This window comes from Maniola jurtina, chromosome 17, assembly GCF_905333055.1.
Source record: "Maniola jurtina chromosome 17, ilManJurt1.1, whole genome shotgun sequence".
NCBI lineage: Eukaryota > Metazoa > Arthropoda > Insecta > Lepidoptera > Nymphalidae > Maniola > Maniola jurtina.
Window position 1 is genome coordinate 12,313,360 of NC_060045.1, and position 24,709 is coordinate 12,338,068.

Consider the following 24,709-nt stretch of genomic DNA (forward strand, 5'->3'; position numbering starts at 1 on the left):
AACCGCTGGCTTCAGGGGGCATAAAAGACCGTGGCTTGTGGAAATCCTTACAAGAGACCTATGTCGTAAAACCGTGCCTCTGCTAAGATTTTTTTTCGGAACTTAGATTAGGTCTTAGGCTGAGAGCTAGAGCGCACTTTAACTTTGCTCAAACTTAAGACACTGTTAAAATGAGACATCGCTATATAATACCACTGGCATAAATCTTTCTCGTTTTAACTGAAACTTAGAAACTAAGTCTAAGCAAAGTGCGCTCTATAGATTTCGACCTTAATCTTTTAGACCTAATTGACCTTAGAGACTTTATTGATCCTTTGTTTTTCTTGAGTGGTAGAACCTACATATTTTGTTGTTTTTTGTTTCAGATGAGAGCGTTGCCGCTATGCTTAACACTGGTGTCGCTGATTGCTGCCACATTCGCTGCCACCGAAGGTTAGTCCTACCTACCTATTATATTATTACGTAGTAATGTTTCATGATCAGCATCCATAGAAGGCTTTCTATGAAACAGTATTTGAATATCACTCAGCGAAGCAGCAACGTGGGACCAACCAATGTCAATTGAGTTTGATGATCGGGATCAAACAACAGACCTCCCAAGTAGAAGGCGGACGTCATGAACACTACGCTAGGCTAGGCTAAGAGCCGTGAAATATATATTATCAGCAAAGTAAAAGATATTAGTTATGTTCGTGGGAAACCACATTAAAAGCTTATACATCGATGCTTGCATCTAATAAATAAACTAATGAAACAAATCTCTAAAATCGAATAACTCTTAATTGCTTTTACACGGCGCGGGTATTGCACATGAGTTAAACTTATCTACAAAAAATACTACACTAGCACGTGGAATTAGTACCTAGTAGTACCTACATAGTCTGAGAGTCCGTAGGAAATCAAGAGGAGGGAAGCGATAATAACTGCAATAATCAAATTAACTAAAAAACTGGTCAAGTGCAAGTTGATATCAATATAATTACATAAAATTAATGTCCATAATCACTTAACTGAAGTGGACATTTGGGATTCCGGACCACGTTACTGAGTAAAATCATGATAGGTAATACTTTATCCAACATAGTAACATTTTATTTTCATTCAAAGTTCAAATGAAATCTATTCCAATTAAACATAATATGAATAACGGATTTTCGGCCATTATTTTTTGCGTGGTTAAAGGTGCCCACGCACTTGAACTGAACGCGTACCGCGTAGCGCGTCGCTGGCGCGCGTCGCGGCTGGAGAGAATATCGTACGGGGCGCTGCCGCGACGCGCAGTTCAGTTCGAGTGCGTGGGCACCTTTAGGGTACAGACCTGGAAAGTGACATAGACTACTTTTTATTCCGGAAAATCAAAGAGCTTCCAGAGGATTTTTAAAAAACTAAATTTACGCGAACGAAATTGTGGGTTAACCTCAACTCGTTTTGTTATCATTTAAAGTTTAAATTATTGTAATTTCTCTCCGAAGCACAGGTGGAAATACTGCTAACCCTTAGCTATGCTGAGAATTTCTTGACAGAAAAACCTTGAGACTATTTTTGGCACGACCCGGGAATCGAACCCATGACCTCGTCAGCTTCAGTCAAACATGCTAACCACTACGCGGTTAGAGAAACCTTCCAATTTTTTTTTTTTTTTTTTTTTTTTTTTTTTTTTTATTCACTATAGGTAAGCGCTTGACCACAATCACACCTGATGGAAAGTGATGATGTGGTCTAAGATGGGACGCGTTTACCTAGAAGGTGCCTATTCACTCTTGTTTTAAAGATACCCGGATTGTAATTGGTAGGAAACACAGATCGCGGAAGAGTATTCCAAACCTTAGCCATGCGTATGAGGAATGAAGACGCAAAACGTTTTGTGCGTGTAGATGGAATGTCGACGACATAAGGATGGAAACTCGCCCGACGTCTTGCGGTTCGGTGGTAAAATGGTGAAGGGGGGACAAGATCGAAAAGTTCCTGTGCACACTCTCCGAAATATATCCTATAAAATACCGATAAGCCGGCGACCTTACGGCGGTGATCGAGACTTTGAAGTTTCGCCAACAAAGGAGAGTCTTCGCCTATAAGTCTCCTAGCTCGACGGTCAACGGCATCCAGAGCCGCTAGTTGGTACTTTGCGGAGCCATCATAGAGGTGACTGCAGTACTCCATGCACGACCTGACTTGTGCTTGATACAAAGTAATCAGTTGGCGCGGCGTGAAGTACTGCTTGACCTTGTTAAGAATGCCTAGTTTTTTTGCGGCGGTCTTGGCTTTGGCTTCGATGGATCTGCCGAAGTTGATGTTAGCCGAGACGTCGAGACCTAGGAGATCTATGTGATCAGTGATGTTAATAGATATATTCCGGAAAGTGGGAGTCAAGATAAAAGGACTCCGTTTTGCTGTAAGTAGACACGCCTGCGTTTTGGTAGCGTTAAACTCTACCAAATTGGCATCACCCCAATCTGAAACGTATTTCAGGGTAGAGTTTAACCGCAGTACCATTGCCTCCCTGAGTTCATATTGAACAATTAAAACAATATTGAGTACTTTTAAGGCTGGAAATATGAATTTTAAACTCGGTGATTAATGAAGACTTGCCGCTAAATATAATAAAGCTATTAGACTATAATTAATTAACCTTTGATCCCTGGAAACGTCTAGTCTTACTTACTTTGAAACTTGAAAAGTACTTATAATGAAAGTCTTCACTTTAATTTGTGAATGAAAGCTTTTGGCTAAACATAGAAATCCTTAAAGGTAAGTCCTTCTGAAATAGTCTTTAGAAGGAAATGATTAAAGTCCTTCTTCGATGTTGGGATGTGGGATCTGACAGATAGACGTATGGACGAACAGACGGACAGCGGAGGCTTAGCTATAGGATCCCGATGGTACCTTTCAGTTCCGGAACCCTAAAAACGGTGATTCTGAAGGGCCTCTCCTTATAAATTAGGTTCTCCTTAAAAGGCTCAATCTTTTCATTGAATAGAGAAAAATCAATCTCTCCAACTGAGGCTATAGTGGCTTTTCTTCTTACAAGTAATAGAAATAAAGCATCTTCCAAACCCGCGCGACCAAAGCGACTACGAAGTCGGAACGCGACGGTTGTCTCCCACGATATTACCACTGGAATTCATAGTCAAGATACGGGGTTCTTTAGAGGACGATTCAAACGACATGTGTCATATTCAATCTTTATGTAATGCATAAGGTTGTGTATGACATAATATGTTTTTTTATATATTTTTTAAAGGATATTAGCCATGCTAATCATGACTAATGCCCCCTTTCCCCTCCATTTAAGCGTAAAGCTTGTGCCAGGAGTGGGTACGACAATAGTGCAACGGGTGGGGTTTGAACCGCCGATCTTTCGGAATTCAGTCCGTTCCTCAACCGTTGAGCTATTGAGGCTCTAAATCTTGTCAGAATCGTCCTCTATAGAAGCCTCTATCTTGACTATGAATTTCAGTGTTAACGACGCCATGCCATGCACACCTACGCGGCTACTACACTTGCATACGTGGGCGTCCTATATTCCGCATTCATGATGCGCAGGTGTGGCTGTAGCTTAGCAGTTACTAAGATCGTTTCGAAGCTTTATCTGTCCTAATTGCCATGAGATACTACATTGGATACTACATTGGATTTACCGTCATTGCGATATTACTTATTGGAATAGAAAATAGATTTTCGATTATTTTTTTTGGAATATTTAGACGCAGCTCATAGATACTAAAATTTATAATGTTTTATTTTAGTAAGGACCTATTTTTCTTGGTTTTTGGTAAATAATTTTTAAATATTTTACCCGAGAAAAACATCAACTTAGCGATTCAAAACTCAGCCCTTAGACATGAATTAGGTTTGGTTATAATTGCAAGTTAATGCTGATAACCTACTTTTGAATCCATTAAAGTTAAGATATCTAGGAAATGATATCACTGGGTACATTTGAAACCAAAAAGTTTAAACTTATCTGATTAACTTATTTTTGTCTTGGGTACCTACCTACCTACTAAGTATACACAATTTTTCCTACTTTATACGTACGTACTTTTCGTTTATTTAGACGGAAAAGGATTAATGATAGGAAAGGATTTATCGGTCTTTAGCCCCCAATAAAAAATTAAGATGAATAAAATCAAACAGTCTTATCACTAAATCTGGACCTTTGTAAATCGCAGCGATTAACAATTTCGTCTGTAAATCGCTTTAGAAAGTCCATAATCACCGTTAGTAATTATATAGTCTTAAGCCCCCCTCATTAATGACACCTAAATTTGACCCCGAATAATTGTGAAATGGCCCGGCCCGGGACTATGGACCATTATCTCTAATGGCAGACATTGGAGTAGGTACCAAAGACGAGTTTCTGTAATACTGGCTATGATTATTATCCCTAAAATGAAGAAAAGTATTAAAAGTTATTCGATATTCTAAACGTGATGCTTAACGTTTGGGATTTAATTTTTAGAGTTTTGAGAGGAGATCCGTGCTCAGTAGTGAGCCAGCGATGCGTTCATTATGACGAGGAACCTGAACCATGGTCAATATGTACAATAAAAGTATATTCATTCATTCATGGATCAGGATTTAGTAGAAATCTAATTAATTAAATGAAGGGCAGAAGAGCTTTTCTAATTGTGTCCGAAATAATAGAACCCATAATGAAAGCCATCGATAGACACATTTGTCTAGGGGTCTATTGTAATGGGGATATTATAGTGACTGCCTTTGTTCCCTATCAGTTTTATTTGATTAGGCTCATTGTTGGTTAGCAGTTTAATCTAGAGAATCTTCTTATTGCGATTAATTCGCTTACAAGTGCCAAAGAATACAAATATTCAATTTAGTTTTTACCCGACTACGGCAAAGCCGAAAGGAAGGGTTATGATTTTAGCAGTCTATGTATGTATATATCATCCATCCATCAGCCTGTATGCGTCCACTGCTGGACATAGGCCTTTCCAAGAGCGCGCCACCAAACACGGTCCTCCGCCTTCCTCATCCACCCGCTCCCCGCCACCTTCTTTAGGTCATCGGTCCAGCGGGCAGGAGGTCGTCCTACACTGCGCTTACCGGTACGCGGTCTCCACTCCAGAACACGTCTGCCCCATCAGCCGTCGGTTCTGCGACAGACATGACCTGCCCATTGCCACTTCAGCTTGCTAATCCTTTGAGTATATAATAATGTATATTTGTATATATGTAAATATGTATGTATGTTTGTATCCAGATTCTGTGTGTTCCACCGTAGCGCATAAACTACTGGGCCGATTTTGATGAATGAGGTGTCAATCGATTCTTTGTAATTATCTGTATGAATATAAAAAGAAAGGCTAACTAACTGACTGACTGACTGATCTATCGACGTACAGCTCGAACTACTGGACAGATCGGGCTGAAATGGGGCATGCAGATAGCTATTATGACGTAGACATTCGGTAAGACAGAATTTTTGATAATTCAACACCTAAGGGAGTAAAATAAGGGTTGAAATTTGTGCAGTCCACGCGGATGAAGTCGCGGGCATTAGCTAGTTTTATCACTAAGATTCAAGGCCCTTATCATTCTGAGAAGAGACCCGTGCTCAGTAGTGGGCCAGCGAGTTGACGATGCTGATAATAAAAGTATGCATTTATCATTTGCTCTAAAGACAAGTTCTAAATTCAAATTCAAATTCAAATTATTTTTATTCAATTAAACTTTTACAAGTGCTTTTGAATCGTCAAAATAATCTACCACTGGTTCGGATTGCTGTTCCTACCGAGAAGAACCAGCAAGAAACTCGGCGGTTGCTCTTTTCAAATGTACAATTTACAATATATGCCATACTGTATACAAGCAATTGCAGCGCCGTGTATTGCTGGAGCGAATCAAATCCAAGCTTTTTTGTCATTTACATAATTTTCGACTGTATAATAAGCTTTTTTCAGGAGCATACTTTTAATAGATTTTTTAAACTTGTGGCTTTTTTAAAGGCTAATAAGTTCTAACCATTGAATTACAATTGTTTAGACCATGAATCTTGATAAATGATAACAAACCTCCAGGGAATCCTAGCGATGTTACTCGTATAATCAAATTATCTTACAAGAGTCACTCGGTGGAACTACAAATGTACGGACCCTCTAGACTAGATGAAACTTGGGAACAATACATCATCCAAGCCTACGCCCCTACAGTCTCTTTAGTCTATAGTTCTCAATAAATGTCTATAGTTCTATAGTTATCTATAGTTGTGGAAATGTCCGCAAATATACTTAATGGATCTATTCTTCAAAGGGGTTGTTACATACAGACTGCAAGAACTTGTAATACCTTTTTTCTGTTCGCTTATCCTTACTAATCCATACTTTCATACTTACTAATCTACATCTACACTATTATATAAAGAGGTAAAGTAAGTTTGTTTGTAGGGGGTAATCTCTGGAACTTCTAAACCGATTTTGAAAATTCTTACACCAATAGAAAGCTGCAGTATTCCTGAGTAGTATTATTAGTTCCTTAATTAATTATTAATTATTATTATATTCTTAGTGGTGTAAATCACGGGATTGAAATTTATATAGTCGAACATAAGCTAGTAATATTATAAATGCGAAAGTCTGTCTATCTGTCTGCCTGCTAGCTTTTCACGGCCCATCCGTTTAACCGCTTTGACGAAACTTTGTATAACGATAAATTGTAACCTGGGAAAGGTTAAAGGCTGCTTTTTGTCCCAGAAAACCAAAGACTTCACACAGACCACAGGATTTTTAAGAACCTAATTAAAGCTGGACGAGGTCGCGGGCCAATGCCCCTAAAGTTTATTTCGTACAGAAGATTGCTTGCATCCAGTTGTGAGGACATAGGCTACTTTTTATCTCGGAAAATTGAAGAGCTCCTTTTTAAAAACGTTAAAAACTTAATTTCTGGTGGACAAAGTCACAGACATCATCTAGTTCGCAATAATATTAATTAATGCAATAAATTCTAGAGTGCCGTGTGTACATACGAGGGAACGTAAAAGACGTCTCTATGAATGAAATCCTTCATTCCTTATCACTGGCGACCGCTCCCAAATACTAAGTCAGAGACACATGTATCGAAATACGGCCTTTAAGAATACTGAGCCTCGGGAGATTTGATGTGAAAAATTTTTGAAGATGAGAAATTGCGTGTTTGGCGACTTTGGGATGGGTGAACACTTTAAGGTTGCGTCACCGACATGCTATTGATAGTGCTCGGAGTGTACCGGTAAATGTAAAAACTAAACTAATGTGAATGGTTAATTTACAAACTAAGCAATTTACAACAATTAGCATGAAAATTAAAAAAAAACACTGTTTTTCATAGTTTTAAGCTTTCACTTCTGTCGGCATTATTTTTATCTTTCCATTCAAACCTAAAGTAATATTAAATCATTTTAATTTTTATTTACAAACTAGAAGATGCCCGCGGCTTCGCCCGCGTGGATTTTGGTTTTTTAATATTCCCGTGGGAACTCTTTGATTTTCCGGGATAAAAAGTAGCCTATGTGCTAATCTAGGATATTATCTGTCTCCATTCTAAATTTTAGCCCAATCCGTCCAGTAGTTTTTGCATGAAGGAGTAACAAACATACACACACACACACACACACATACACACACACACACACACACACACACACACACACACACACACATACACACACACACACACACTCACACACACACACACACACATACAAACTTTCTCCTTTATAATATTAGTGTGAAGTGATGTGATTAGTTTGATTAATTATTAAGCCCAACTAGTTTCAAACCCTTCCGTAGTCCTTTTCACTGTGATTTAGCTCGCTACGCGTTACGGTTAAAACCGCGAGCCGCATGCGCCGTGGCCCGCACGGACCGCTGTTAGAGTCCCTATGAAAAAGAACCCCGGATGAGGTTGAAACTAGTCGGGCTTACGTCGACTAAATACATAAGTATAGCCATAACAATCTACACTTATAATGGAAATCACTTACGAGAGTTTAAATACTAAAGTTTATTATTTATACTTTTTAACCCCCGACCCAAAAAGAGGGGTGTTATAAGTTTGACGTGTGTATCTGTGTATCTGTGTGTCTGTGTATCTGTGTATCTGTGTATCTGTGTATCTGTCTGTGGCATCGTAGCGCCTAAACGAATGAACCGATTTTAATTTAGTTTTTTTTTTGAAAGGTGGCTTGATCGAGAGTGTTCTTAGCTATAATCTAAAAAAATTGGTTCAGCCGTTTAAGAGTTATCAGCTCTTTTCTAGTTTTCTTGTAGAAAAGAAGGTTAGATAACCATTAGGTTCATAATATTATGTCAATAGACAAATGTCAAGCTGTCAAGATGGACGTTGCCTAAATACATAATTATTTATTTGAAAATGATGTTTTGGAAAATTCAAATACTTTGGATCGTCGGGGGTGTTATAAATTTTTAATTTACACTTGTAATAATACTGCTGTTGGTATGTTTAATATTATGCTGTTGTTTCTCCTTGGCCGTGTGTAGCATAAATACATTAGAAGTTGGAAGCTGTCTCGAATGAGAGAAATCTTTCATTTCTTATCAGTGAGGTGGCCACGCGAATATCAAATATATCAAATGCGGATGTCATATTATTATGTGACTTATGTATTCAGTGAAACCCTAGTCGTTAACAGGGCTCTCTCCGTCACTCGTTTCCACTCGTTTCATACAATCGTAGTTCCAATTTCATTTGAATATTAAGCAACCAAAGTCCATGAAATTTTGCTGACATATTCTAGAAACTAATATCTGTGTCTGTGGTGTTTTAGATTTTTCTAAAAATATGTAGTTTTAAAATTACAGGAGCTCAAAGATTTGTATGTAAATTTTAAAGACCGCGTAACTTTGAAACCGAATATTTTAACAGAAATCTGGAAAACCACAGACATAGATATTAGTTTCTAGAATATGTCTGCAAAATTTCATGGACTTTGGTTGCTTAATATTCAAATGAAATTGGAACAACGATTGTATGAAACGAGTGACGGAGAGAGCCCTCTTAAGACATCGGCCTCCTCTCGGGAATAATGAGAAAGATTTAGGACCATAGTCTACCACACTGACCAAGTGTGAATCAGCAGACTTCACGCGCCTTTGAGAACATTAATGTGAACTCTTAGGCATCCAGATTTCCTCACGGTGTTTTCGCAAGTGATATATTTTAATTGCTTAATTTAGAATATATGACCTCCTTTATAATGTACCTCATACCCACGACTTCGTTCACGTGACTATACAAATTTCAACCCCTATTTTACTCCCTTAGGGGTAAAATTTTCAAAATTCCTTTCTTAGCGGATGTCTAAGTTATAATGGCTGCATGCCAAATTTCAGTCATTGTCATCCGTCCAGTAGTTTGAGCTGTGCGTTGATAGACATTTAGTCAGTCAGTCAGTCAGTCAGTCAATCACCTTTTACCCTTAAGTAAATATTTAGATTGTAATATAATAATTATTGGCGTCACTCAGAAAAGCAGGTATTATTTAAATATTTTTATCGAATTATTGGAATGTCCTCTCAAAACCAACACAAAAAACACCGGTTCAATGTGTAGAGGTTATCCGAGATAATATTCATATTTTTATCTGAGGTCAGCTCACCCGTGCACCAACTAATACGAAATATCTACCTTTACTCTTATTTACTTTATAACAGCCTTCGAAAGCAGCAATTAAACCCATTTAAAACTCTGCGGAGCATTTTCCCTGCAATGTTTACTTAATACTTCAGAAAGCTGGATCTAACTCAATTTGCGGGAATTATGAATCGCGTCAAATGCCTAGGAAGTACGAACTACTGAAATGCAACCGTCTCCTTTTGCAGTCTCGACTCTCGCTGTGAAATTTTATAAGCGCTTAAAACTTCTATAGGATAGAGTCTGACTACTAGCTATTAAAAAAAAATTAAAATATATCTAACATTTTAATCCTTTTTTTTTAATTTTTGTTTGATGCGTTATTTACAAAACTTTTTCCACGTGGATTTAGGTTTTTAAAAATCGCGTGGGAATTTTCCGGGATAAAAGCAGTCTATGTCCTTCCCCGCAATGCAAGGTATCTCTGCATCAAATTTCATTAAAATCGGTCGAACGGATGGCATTGATATTGGCACTTACAATAAAATATGTGTATTAGAATAAGGATCTGCCACTGTGTAGTTTATAATATCGTTAATAAATGGTCGAAATATTTAATACCGGTATCCCGGTATTGGACCGGTTCAATACCGGTATTGAAAAAAGTCCGGGATCCCGGTATTGGAAGCCCTAGCCGTGAATAGCTAGCAGACAGATAGACAGACACTTTTAATTCATCTTCTTTATTCATGCTTTCTTGTTCTTTTCGCTGGGACATCCGGCAAAATACGCTCACAACGTCATTATTAACTTTGGATGTCGTACAATGATGTACTGGTTAGCATGATTCTACCCTTGGATTTCGAAAATGTTAGCCACTAGACCAACGAAGCAATTAATCAGGCTAGACAGGAATATTGTATAGCGTAGGTATTATGAGCATATTATTAATAGCACAGCTCGCAGTAAGACCTCAGCCCAACGCTGAGCGAAGCTGCGGGGAGTTTTATTAAAGCATTTAATGAAACCGGGGCCCGCAATTTACATGCGGTAGACGTCTAACTGTGGATTAATGGATCGCTGCCTGGCGCGGGGTTACACGATACTAAATACATAATCTTCTGACTAATAGATACGAACAGGGGGTGCGACGGGGTAAGCTTTCGTGCTAGGGTTAGGTGTAGAAAAATTATTATGTTACATCACACTATCACACTAATATTAGTAAATGACTATAATAACTATACTTAGGTATTGTTTTTGACACTAATATTATAAAGGCGAAAGTTTGTGTGTATGTGTGTGTGTGTGTAGGTATATTTGTTACTCCTTCACGCAAAAACTACCAGACGGATTTGGCTGTTTGGAATGGAGATAGATAATATCCTGGATTAGCACATAGGTTACTTTTTATCCCGGAAAATCAAAGAGTTCCCACGGGATTTCGAAAAACCTAAATCCACGCGGGCGAAGTCGCGGGCATCGGCTAGTTGATTATATTTCCAGATAAAGAAATGATGACTAGCTGACCTGCCCAGGTTTCACTCGAATTTTTTTTGAAAATCGGTGTAGGAGTAGAATTTTTAAATACATAATTATGGAGTTTTGAATCTTGAATATGTATTACCTACGAAACTAAATGATTGCCTACAGAGCCTAGACTTTAACCGACCGCACCAGAAGGAGGGTAATGTTTTCCGGGCATATGTATTGTATACTCTGATTGCCATCTCAACCTGTCATAAGGTTGAGATGGCAATCGGAGTATGTGACTGGGGGACGTCCCGCATACCTGCACGTCACCTGCTGTACGGGTGTGCGGGGTGTCCCCACCCCGATTGCCATGTCAACCTGTCGTGTGCTATTAATGCTCACGTAATTACATAGTATATCAAAAATTGTTTAGCATCAATTGCAGTTAAACTGTTGCTATTCCGTCTTAGTTGTGGGAGAAAATAATATTGCGGATGCTAGCAACCGAAATTACCACCAACTTTTATAAGGACAAGCTAACAAGCTACTGCGTTAGAATATTCCAATAGTTATAATTAATCCCCACAGAGTCAAAATGAAACTATCACTAGCAATTTAAATCAACTCAGCAACTAACAATGTTGACACCGCGTGTATATTACAGTAGGAGCTACACAGTAATTTACTGAATGTTATTAAACTTGAAGCGTTGAACACGGAGTATCGCATACTTGTTACGCTGTACAACCTCCCATGCATTGTAGTGTAGGAGCTAGTGACTTTAAATTATTTTTTAGGGTTCCGTACCTCAAAAAGAAAAACGGAACCCTTATAGGATCACTTTGTTGTCTGTCTGTCCGTCCGTCCGTCGTATCTGTCAAGAAAACCTATAGGGTACTTTCCGTTGATCTAGAATCATGAAATTTGGCAGGTAGGTAGGTCTTATAGCAGCAGTAAAGGAATAAATCTGAAAACCATGAATTTTTGGTTACATCACAGAAAAAAAAATTAAAATGTGTTTCAATTTTCAGAGTAAGATAACTATACCAAGCGGGGTATCATATTATGAAAGGGCTTTATTTGTCAAATTTAAAACAGATTTTCTCTCGATCAAGCCTCCTTTCAAACAAAAAAAAAACTAAATTAAAATCGATTCATTAGTTTAGGAGCTACGATGCCACAGACCGATACACAGATACACACGTCAAACTTATAACACCCCTCTTTTTGGGTCGGGGGTTAAAAATAGTCAGGTGGATTTAGTGAACGAGTTATAGATAATAATTTACTACTGACTAGGGCTACCTCGTCGGCCAGACAATAGCACATTACTCGTATATTAGCTTCAAAATCTTTAGAAATACCTACTAATTTTAATGGAAAATTTAAAGTACAAAGTTAACTTATCTTACACAGCTGCCGAGTTAACTCCCGACATTGGTGACACGCGGAAGGAACGAAAATTTATATCACTTCCCCCTTTTAAAGGAAATTGGAAAGTTCAGCAGCGTCTCATACTACTGAGTATTTAACGATTAAAATACTTATTTTTTGCATTATTAGGGTTCCATACCTCAAAAAGAAAAACGGAACCATGCATCTACCACTGGTTTGGACCTGTGCCTACCGAGAGTACCTAAGGAAGCATAAATATCTGTCTCCAGGTGCAAACTATAGATATAAAATCTGTACTTGTCAAAATCGGTTAAACGGACGGGCCGTGAAAAGGTAACAGACAGACAGACATACAGACATACATGAATACAGACAGATAGATAGACAGATAGAGAAACACACTTTCTCATTAATGAAATTAGTACCTATGGATTCATGAATTTAAACTAAGCACGGGTTAAAAGAGTAAAAAGTGGAGTATTGAAGTTGGGGGCAATGCTGTCTTTATCTTGGGTGCCCCTAAACCCCATGCTTCAATCAGGATTCAAGATGCAAGAGCCTCGCTACGCTCGGGAGTTACTCTGAAATCCGTTGTTATGCTTGGGATTTATCTCGGCGCCCGTGACGTAAGACAGATCACCCTCATGTTGAATAATCACACTAATATTATAAAGGCGAAAGTTTGTATGTGTGTGTGTGTGTGTGTATGTTTGTTACTCCTTCACGCTAAAACTACTGGACGGATTGGGCTGAAATTTAAAATGGAGATAGATTATACTCTGGATTAGCACATAGGCTACTTTTTATCCCGGAAAATCTAAGAGTTCCCACTGGATTTTTAAAAAACTACATCCACGCGAACGAAGTCGCGGGCATCAGCTAGTCTACTATAATTATCTAAGTTTTCGCAAAACCTGCATGCAAGAGGTGAGCTCTCACACTATCCAGAGTTAGTTATGTCACAGATTAATTTATGTTAGAAGTGCTATACTCAAAGTGTGTACGCTGTAGTGCAAATACTGCACGCTCTGGAACGTCGTGGATGTTTTATTGGATGTTAGTAAATTCTAAGCAAACTTACCTACATTACTCTTACATCACTACCTCACCTTAATTACATACTAGCTATGAATTTCACGATAGCTTAATAGCTTTATCGGTTTGCTGTTTGCTGTTTGCTACACGGCATCGTAGCGGAACGCTAGACCCCTGGGCAGCATGTTTTTGCCAGTAGGGTGGTAACTAGCCATGGATTAGCCACCCGACTATACCAGAGACAATTTAAAAATTATAAATTTCTAGACTAGAATAGACTAGACTTCGTCTGTGTTGGTGTTAGCTGGCGGGTGTGCTCTGCCTTGTTGGAGTGGTTTTTTTTTTGTTAAAACTGACTGGAAAGCGCTCTAAGGGGGTGCCGTGCGTATGTCGGCGAGCGCCGGCACAGACGGGGTCCATACTTGTATAGTTTAACTAACTTGTTACAAATAACTACAAACTTGACAATGGCTAATCTTTGTAAAGCCAGACGAGAGAGAAAAAAAAGAATAGACTAGAACTAGAATAGAATAAACCACAGCGTTCACCTCTCCGCCAAGAATCTTAACCATCTTTTATCTATCTTTATGACCACCTCGGTCATAAAGATAGGTAAAAGATGGTTAAGATTTTGCAGCCGTACCCTCAAAGTATTTTCAAAATTATAACGTAACACTGCCACGTACTTGAGGAAGTTTGTTAAATAAAATCTTTTGAGTCCCTGAATAACGTTCGTATAATAAAAGATGAGATTCCCTCCCGCCTACGTTCCTTTTATACAAATGTTTTTCAATGTTGCTTTTCCCAAAAATTGTTAGAGAGAATTTTTCATAATCTTATTCTAATGTGCCTGCATACATAAGGGATAAAACTTTTTTATACAATACCCGACGGCGACGACCCAAAAATAGGGTTATGTGTTTGGCCTGTATGTAGTTTTTATACTTACAATCTCTATTTACTCGACTGCGACGACCCAAAAAGAGGGTTAGGTGTTTGACCTGTATGTAGAAATAGATGTATGTCCGTTTCTATGTCCGCTCGTAACTACTCAACGGCTCAATCGATTTTGGTAAAATATGATACCTAAGTCATTAGATTCGTCTTGATGTCGCTTTTAAATTACTTGTTTATTTTAAACTTTTTAAATTACTTGTTTATTCCATGAAAAATTTATGCTCGATTGCGGATTGGCAGGTTTCACACATCTTTGAGGACATAATGGAGATTTCTCAAGCATGCAGGTTTCTTCACGATGTTTTCCTTTACTGGTAAAGCAAGTGATATTTAATTGCTTAAACACACTTAACTCTGTAAAGATAGTGGTGCGTGCCCGGGATCGAACCTTGGACCCCCAAACTAAAGAGGCCATGGATTGCGATGGGCTGGTTATGTTGATAATGGGTACCGAATCTATTACACTTTTTACTACTATTTTTTCCGAATACCTCATTACTTATTCAAGAATGTGGTATATTACATGGCTTACCAAGCATAACTTTATTACATTAAGTATAATTATTATGCTATTTTTATATTTTCGCAGTAGGTAGGTAGTTTTTCAGCAAGAACGTACGTCCTAACCTTGGATTTTCCAAGACAGAATGCAAAAACTTGCAAACTTTTAGGTGTAGCGTTAATAAAAACAGCGATAAAGATTTAACTTTTTTCGCATAAAATGCATTCGTATCTATACTCTATGGATATTTTTTATAAAAGAATCTTTATGGTATGTATTAGGATTAATTTGATTTGCTCGTTTTACAAATTCAAAAACCCAACTAGGGTTTTCCAAAAAAAATAGGTATTAAAATATTTGAGTTTTTTTTATTAAGAAAATAACTTTGCCAAGTCCATGTTATGTAAGCGAAAATGAATACATACTTCATCACATTCAATCATTACTTTCTTTTTAACCCCCGACCCAAAAAGAGGGGTGTTATAAGTTTAACGTGTGTATCTGTGTACCTGTCTGTAGCATCGTAGCTCCTAAACTAATGAACTGATTTTAATTTGGTTTTTTTTTTTTGTTTAAAAGGTGGCTTGATCAAGAGTGTTCTTAGCTATATTCCAAGAAAATCGTTTAAGCCGTTTGAAAGTTATTAGAGGTTTTTTGGCGGGGGTTATTAATTTCAATTGAAAATATGTTATTGTGAAACAACTTTGCTTTTTCATAATTTAGACAGAATAAATACCATTTTTGAACAATTAGCTTTAACTGAGTCTTGAGATGCAATTTAAACCCATACTTTATACAGAAAAAAAGAGGCAGAAAAAGTGTAATAATTCAAACTCCAAGCGATCGAGGTCTCGTCTTACACAGGCAGCTCTGAATAATCCAAAGCATTGTGTTTCCTCATCAGGCTGAAATGGAGCAGCCTGTATTGTGACTCCGAGCCGACATACTTTCTTAGGCGCTTTCTTAATAAATGCACCGTGTTGATCTTGCATATTCTTTTGTCCTTTTCACATCACCAAAAACTGTTGGTACAGACTACAGACCTTCGAATTTAATTTCGGAGAAACAGCATCGTAATAATTTTTATGGATAATAATCTTGATAAACAGGAAACAGATGGACAGACAGACAACGAAGCCTTCGAAACCTTGAAAATGTCGAAATCTTGCGATGTCAAGTCTTACCACAAGGTATCACATTTTAATGACCTACTAAATACTAATTTTAACCCCCGACCCAAAAGGAGGGGTGTTATAAGTTTGACGTGTGTATCTGTGTATCTATGTATCTGTCTGTGGCATCGTAGCTCCTAAACTAATGAACCGATTTTAATTTAGTTTTTTTTTTTGTTTGAAAGGTGCCTTGATCGACAGTGTTCTTAGCTGTAATGCAAGAAAATTGGTTCAACCTTTTGAAAGTTATCAGCTCTTTTCTAGTTACTGTAACTTTCACTTGTCGGGGGTGTTATAAATTTGTAATTTACATTTGTATAAATGAGAAAGTGTGTTTATTAGTTTGTCCTTCAATCACGCCTAAACTGACCAACGGATCACCGTGATTTTTTTACATGATTAAAGTGCCTACCTAGTTAAAGACCTAAATAGTACCTAGCCTAGTTAAAGGCCTGGAGAGTGACATAAGTTACCAACCTACTTTTTAACTCCGAAAATCAACCCGTACCTACCTACTACATTTAGTAGGTAGTATTGTTTTAAAATGTGCAGAGTTTTACGGATTCCTTTTAACTCTGGTTGTTACAGCGTACTTTTTTCCGTCTTCTAAGTAAAAAGACATTTTCATTTTATTAAGGAAAGAGACACTATCAAGGTGGGAAAAATCATGCTGAGAACATTTTAAAGAATATTTTGTAAGAGATGACGGATTGCTCTTTCGCAGAGATGTGTTTGAAATGAGGTGCCCGTGGTTTATAGGGCTGCCACTACCAGGTTTTAAGGCCGGACACAAATGTTTTAACAGCCAACATTTTCAAACTACGAGTATACGTTCTTAAATCTGGACGGAACTGTTTTATACTTAAAAAAATCGGTTATCTATTTTAATCGTTTAGCAGGAAATAAAACACAGTTTTGTTACAAAATTATTTACAAAGTTATTTGTTAAAAAATTAAAGTTGTAATAATTAAATCAATATAATATTAATAATTATAAATTTATAAAAAAAAACAATAAGTTTCTAATACATTTATAGATGTTTATGTTGCTTACACAGTAAAAACTGCGTGCACAAAAGTTGGTCAAATTAGCTTGACAAAATCTGGAGACGACCGTAAAAATTCAAACATATCCGTTAATGCCGAACGTCTGGCAGCCCTATATGTGAAATACAGATAAAATGCTGTGCGACAAATTATAATACTACACTGAGAGAAATTTCCTCACGTCCCTTCTGAATTTTACCTTCCTTTTTCTTCCCTATCCCGTGGGAATTTCAAAAATCAGCCTTATTACAAAGGGAACCTCTATGCGATTTCATAAAAAGTATCGTACCTACCTAAGTTTAAAAGTCTTAATTCAGTGTAAAAAGAAGCTTAGTATATCCGTCAACGGTATACAAGCTAACTCTGCGCCAAACGTCATAATCGGTTAAACGTCATAAAATAGTAACCGACAGACAGACTTCGCATTTATAATATTACTAACTGATGCCCGCGACTTCGTTCCAGTGGATATAGGTTTTTATAAATCATTTATTTGAACCGGGATTAAAAGTAGCCTACGTGTTGATTCAGGATATAATCTATCTTCATTCCCAGGCAAATCCGTCCAGCAGTTTTTGCGTGAAAGAGTAACAAATCTCCATCCATCCATACATAGTAAACTTTCGCGTTTATAATATTAGTACGATGTTAGTACGGAAAGTTCGAAACGACCGTGTGTACGAAGAATAGTGGAGAAAATATTTTTCGTATGGTCTTTCAAGTTGGTCTCGACTTTCTTTGTACTCGTATGATACTGATCCCAAGTTCCATTGCCAGGCCATTATAACACCTACTTCTGAACGGTAAGATTCAAAATCCTATGCATGAATGAAGCGGTTTCAATGTGCAATTTTACCCAGGATCGTATCTCAAATCCCCTTAGGGATATTAACTTTAAAACTAGGAACGGCTAATATTTACCGCCTTGACTTATTTACGCGTTGGATTTTATTTCACATTTTACTATGTTAAATAAATAATAATGTCCTCCCGACCGTATTTCGGCCATGGCAGCCAGTCTCTATTCCCTCACTCTCGTAGTTGGATGGGACGGAAATCCACCACGATCGGAGAAAGACCAGGCGCAGGACCAACAGCTTCACGTGCTCTCCAGCGCACGGGTACATTAGTAAAGATTGACTCTGTGGCACAGGGGTGATTTCCATCCGTCTGTTACTCAGAGCTAGGTATCTAAGTACCTACTGAGAATTTCTTAACAGACAAATTCAATACTTACCTTTTTTTGACCCGAACTGGGAATCAAACCTAGGATCTTGTCATCCGCAGTCGAACATGCTAACCACTTTACCTGACAAGCTGAAACCACCTATCTCTACATATAAAGCGCTATCAAATGAATAAGTTATGGATTACATGTTATGACAGTTGATTAAAAATGGCGCGTGAGAAGTCATTTTGTACGGAGAATAGAAAGATTGATATAATTTACCAATAACGACTTATAACAAATATGTAGAAATAAGTAAATTCAGTCATTATTTTTAGGTAATATTTGTTAATATTATCTTATTTTTGTTTTATTATCCTTCGGAGCTATATAACTTTTCCAAATTTATTATGTACTAATATTATGCGATCGGTCATGTATATTACATTGTGTTACCTGCATGAGTTGTGTGTGCCCCTAAGTGGTGTGTCACACTGAATAAGACTATACTATTGCATTTTTAAGTGTTTTGTGAACATGCTGTGGGCGTACCGTAAAATAATAACGGTAACGGCTCAGAGAGAGTACTCCTGCCGTCATACAAAAATCCATCAGTTTAACCCATCAGCTGTCTACGAATGAAATGATGAAATAAATCAATTTCACACACTCCGCATACGAATATGCGAATATTGAATCGGGGAACAATATCGGTCCATTTGAGGGAATCATAAAAAGCCTGTGTGGATTCCCGCTCAATTTGCGATGATTCCTTTATCCTACGCTGTCGAGAGAGGCTCCATGCTGAATCCAAATTAAGGCTCTAGGTGTGGCCACAAGGAAAGCGATCATAAACTTATGAAACGCTGGGTATGGCCACCTTGCGAGCGATTTTAAAACACCGAAGTCACTGGGTATGGTCGTAGTTTTAGCGATCTTAAGAAAGCTTTAAATACTGCGTGTGGATTAATAATAGAAGCGATAGCAAAAAATAAAAAAGAGCGTTATAAGAGCTGGCAGATTTTTGGCCAAATAATTAATTAGTTTGCCCAAACAAAGGTTCATTGACGTCAGCATCTTGGGTACTACGCCTCACAGCGGTAAAATCAGTTAGAGGTTTTTAATTTACCTAATTTACCCAGATTTGTAACATAGTTTTTAATAGAATGTAGAAACTGTTATTAATAACAAAATATGAAAAATATATCAACAAGTGTAAATTAAAAATTTATGACACCCCCGACAAGTGAAGGTTACAGTAACTAGAAAAAAGCTGATAACTTTCAAACGGCTGAACCGATTTTCTTGGATGATAGCTAAGAACACTCTCGATCAAGTCACCTTTCAAACAAAAAAAAACTAAATTAAAATCGGTTCATTCGTTTAGGCGCTACGATGCCACAGACAGATACACAGATACACACGTCAAACTTATAACACCCCTCTTTTTGGGTCGGGGGTTAAAAACCAAAAACAACAAATCATACCAACACTGAAGTTTTCATGTAACAAATGCGTATCAAATCCAAATCACTCATTCAACCGAAAACTCAATATTGAATTTAGGCATTCGAGTTAGTGTAAATAAATTGTCACTTTTGTGATACAGATTGATTTGCTGAAGTTCAATTGTATGCGGGTTTTTGCTCAATATGCGACGTTTCCTATATACGCCTATTGAAAGCAAATGTATGCAAACCTCGTTCGCGTGGTTATAGGTTTTTTTTAAATCCCGTTGAAACTCTTTAATTTTCCGGTAAGTATAGTAAGTAATGGATTAACACAGCAGTGTTAATCCACTAATCCATCCTGCATGGATTTCAGCCAAATCCATGCAGTAATTTTTGCGTGTTTGAGTAACAAACATACACACACACATACATACTTTCACCTTTACAATTCCGCAATATTAGATGATATTAGTGTGATATTGTGGTAGGTGTGTCTATAACTGGATTCTGAATAAGTACCAACGTATCTTCTTTTAAAAAACCTGGTAAAGATTTTTCCGCGATCCAGGTCCCCATCCCAACACCCATTAAGAGGGGTATCTCCGTCACTCACATATTTAAAAAAAAACTAAAACACCACAGGCACAGATATTAGTTTCTAGAATATGTCTGCAAATCATGGACTTTGGTTGCTTACTATTCAAATGAAATTGGAACTACGTTTGTATGGTGCGAGTGACGGAGAGACCTCTCTTAGAAGTTTCACTTCAAAATAAAGCATTTCCCGCCTCCACTATGGCCACTCAGTTACGTCTTCGCATTTATATTCGCGGGGCGACCACTAAAGTTACAGCTGACCTTTTTATCAGAGGTGCGCCTTAAGTCAGAATAGCTTTTTAAGTCTCAAGAGATAATATAGGCATGCTTATAATAATATAATATAGGCATGTTTTCTGATACGTAAAATATGTAACTTTAAAGGTGGCTTTTAAATGTTTATTCTATCCTTTTCTTTTAATTTATAGACTAGTGCTTGGCTGCATTGCAGAAAATGATTTTTGTACTAGATGAAGCTCACGTAATTCGTTCACGTGGATATAGGTTTTTCTTGTGGGAACTGTTTGATGTGTGGGATAAAAAATAGTCTATGTCCGTCTCCAGGCTGTAACCTATCTACGTCCCATGTAGATGATGACCAGTGCCCACAACTTCATCCATGCGAATTAAGGTTTTCTAAAAATTCTGTAGCAATCCTTTGATTTTCCGGGACTAAGAGTAGCCTAATGTTCTGCCCCTATCTCTGCACCACACAGAAAACTGACTGACTGAAAGACAAACTATAAAAATACTTCATCAAAGTGCCTCAAACGGCAATTAAAGTACAATACTTACAATATGAATTTCAATCAAATTATAATGATAAACGATAAAATCGACAAGACTTCGCTTGCGTCTGCCGTGTGACGTCACTCCAGCGTCGCTCGAGGGAAATCACACATTAAGAGCACGAGTGGAAAATTGAGGCTTACCTGCGCGTCGCATTGCCTGCCGATAATTTAAAACTACGCTTCTACTTTATATACTCTGAGAGTTGGTAAATATCTGTCAATACAAAAATCTTCGGGAAAATTTCCAGTAGTTCTTTCTGTCCAAGAGTGTGCTTTTCATAGAATTAAAAAAAAACGAGTAGTTCTGTCAACAGAAAAGACGGTCTCCCTGGTGCTGTGGTAAGCGCTGTGGTCTTATTAGTGGGAGGTCCCGAGTTCGATTCACAAACACGACTGGGGTTTGGAGTTTGATAATAATTTCTAAATTTCTGGTCTATCCTGGTGACAGGTTTCGGCCGTGGCTAGTTACCACCCTGCCGGCAAAGCCGTGCCGCTAAGCGATTTAGCGGACCGGTACGATGCCATACCTCTTCCAGGTTAGCCCGCTTCCATCTTAGACTGCATCATCACTTATCACCAGGTGAGATTGCAGTCAAGGGCTAAATTATATCTGAATAAAAAAACAGAACTTCTAAATAAAGGGTCATTTAAATCGATCACTACAGGACAAGAACAGGTACAGGGACTACTAGGTTTTTAGCGTAGATGGTTCGTCTACTTAGTGGTGGGTCTCCCAGAGTCCCGTGTCCCGATTCCAGCATCCAACCTTACGTATATCGGTCCTTCTATCTATGTGACCTGCACATTACCAAGTACAATTACAATCAAATAAATGAAAAACAACTGGTTAAAACTCCCCACATAACAATCAAATAAGTCATTAGCTCTTACAACGATATTGGAAGCCACGGAAAATTCCATCCTGCAGCAACAATTATTCATTATGGATTTAATCAGCGGTTCTCGCATATTGAAACAATCACAATGACCATGTCCATATTAATGAAACATGTGTACATACTTACTACCTTACGTTATATAGAGAACCTACATACCTACTTACAAAACGCCAAGTTTCGAAATCCATCTACGCTGTAGGTACGTTAATATGGCAGTCAGCTTCAGTGTGTGCCCGAGACTAATATATATTTATTAGGAAAAAAGATAAGAGTCTTTATTATACAAGGTTTTGGCAAATTTAACTACCTACTACCAATGGCTTATAATATATATTATAATGGATTATAATAAGCCTGACATGTATACTTTTAAATGTATAAAAGCTCTTAAATATATAAAGAAAAAGAAAAAAAAACTACCTACTACCAATGTGAAACCTCTATACATCTAGTCGGTCAGGAATGTTGACGTTTGAGAGGTACGACTTTTCGGGTACCTACACTAGTAATCACGGCTAATGCCTCCTATCAGATCAGACCTCAGCCAAATTTCCCCCTCCTGGGAATTTAACCAATCATACCTCGAAAAGTTATTTAAACACAAGAAATTTTATTGTTTCCAATGCTTATCTCAATCACAGGGATGCAATCCTTATCAAGTACAGACTAGACGATATACATTGAGAAAAAACTAAAAATGCTAATAGTAAATTTTCTTTCGCAGAATCTAAAAAAGCAAGCAGTACAGGCAGCAAACCAGATGACGAAGAGCCTAAAGAAGCCTGGATGCGAGCACCGGCAGGCGGAGTAGCGGTCAAGAGCGGTGAAGACGCCTTGCTCACCTGTGTAGTGCTGGGAGCCAGGAACAAACCGGTGCTGTGGAAGCGAGCCAGAGACTTGAAGGTGTTGACTGCTGGTGGTGTTAGAGTCACTAGAGATGAGAGGGTACAGGTGCTACATGATGATTGTGAGTATCATTCAATGTTTTGTTTACGGTGTAGCAGTCAAGAGCGGTGATAGTCTTAAAGCTGTGTAGTGCTGGGAGCCAAGGGGCAAATCGATGCGGTGCTGTGGAAGCGAGCCAGATATCTGAAGGTGTTGACTGCTTTTAGAGTCCTGGAGAGTTGGAGCAGAGTGAACTAGAGTGAGGGAACTCTCGGTTTGATCCTGATTCGACGATGTGTCAAATATTAGGCTATGAGTGATGTGAAATCAAATAAAAATACCTACCTACTACCTAGCGTCAAAATATGTAGGAATATTTGACGCCTGCCAGTGATGTCGAAGCCTGGACGTTTTGTTAGAAGTTCCCTTTTACTGTCGTGAACTGTACTAGGGATAATTGTATTATTAAAATGCTCTCAATCAATCAAATTAGTCATGTGGTACAAATTTGATGTCACACTTGACCATCATCTCATCTTGATCTTGATGATGGTAATGTATGATGAATGGGTAGCTGTTGGGTGGTGATGGGATGTTATATAGCATCATACCTATACTTAACAATTCCAGGTTTATTAGAATTATTGCCATGCCATTCTTACTCAAAAAACCTATGTTACAAACGAATAATATTTTATTCGCAGGTTGATTTATAATTTAAAATTTTCTAATAGCAGACGAACCCCTCCAAGGGCCGGGAATCAAGAAGGGTGGCGACGTGTGGGCTCTGGTGATCAAGTCAGTCAAGCCTTCTGATGGCGGGCTCTACATGTGCGAACTTAACACTGAACCCCCTGTCCGGAGCTTCCACAAACTTACAGGTAAAAACCGTAACATTGCCTATAAGGGCCGGCGCACATATCATGGCGGAGCGCAGCGCAGAGCATTTTTCACAGTCAAAATATTATCGACATTGTCCTCATTGAAATAATATCTAAAATCAATTACTGGATCCATGCGGATAACTCTTCCACAAGTATATCAGAGAGTTCAGGACCTTTTACTAAAGTTTGGATCGTTTGGACTTAAGAGCAAAACTTCAATCGTACTTGAAATAATTTATTATTTTAATAGAGACAGAAAAACTAAAACCATTTTCATTTCCAGTAATATCCCGAGGACTGACACCACCAGACAGCCAAAACGCAACGGACAGTTACTCTGCCAACGCCCCAACATTGTCCTCAACGGCACTCGCCCATAACTACACGGACTGCTGCGTGTCCTCAAACGTAACGAGAGGCTGTTTGGGCTACTGCAGCATACAGACTATACTGGACGGACCTGGACAGGACCCAGAAGCTTGTCAGACTGACTTCCCAGCAATTGTTAGGTAAGTTTTTCATTTTGACTAGCTAAAATCCTGCCATGTCTGCTTTATCACACTATAAAGGCGAAAGTTTGTATGTGTGTGTGTGTGTGTGTGTATGTTTGTTACTCCTTCACGCAAAAACTACTGGACGGATTGGGCTGAAATTTAGAATGGAGATAGATTATACTCTGGATTAGCACATGGGCTACTTTTTATCCCGGAAAATCAAAGAGTTCCCACGGGATTTTTAAAAAACTACATCCACGTGAACGAAGTCGCGGGCATCAGCTAGCTTAATGATATTTAGACCCTCACTAGTGAAAAAAAAAATTATGTCTACTGTTACTTTACAGTAGACTGAAGTACTGTTACTT

The 24,709-nt window shown here is 38.1% G+C and overlaps 1 protein-coding gene across 2 annotated transcripts in view; it reads left to right on the forward strand.

The window, feature by feature from the left end:
- Positions 1 to 24,709, forward strand: part of LOC123873701 (Ig-like and fibronectin type-III domain-containing protein 2) — a 144,452-nt gene that overhangs the window by 100,270 nt on the left and 19,473 nt on the right. For both annotated transcript variants that reach the window (XM_045918685.1, XM_045918686.1), the window contains exons 5-8: positions 366 to 432; positions 22,803 to 23,045; positions 23,698 to 23,844; positions 24,131 to 24,356. In XM_045918685.1, coding sequence (XP_045774641.1) covers positions 366 to 432; positions 22,803 to 23,045; positions 23,698 to 23,844; positions 24,131 to 24,356 — 683 coding nt within the window. The remainder of the gene's footprint in view (positions 1 to 365; positions 433 to 22,802; positions 23,046 to 23,697; positions 23,845 to 24,130; positions 24,357 to 24,709) is intronic.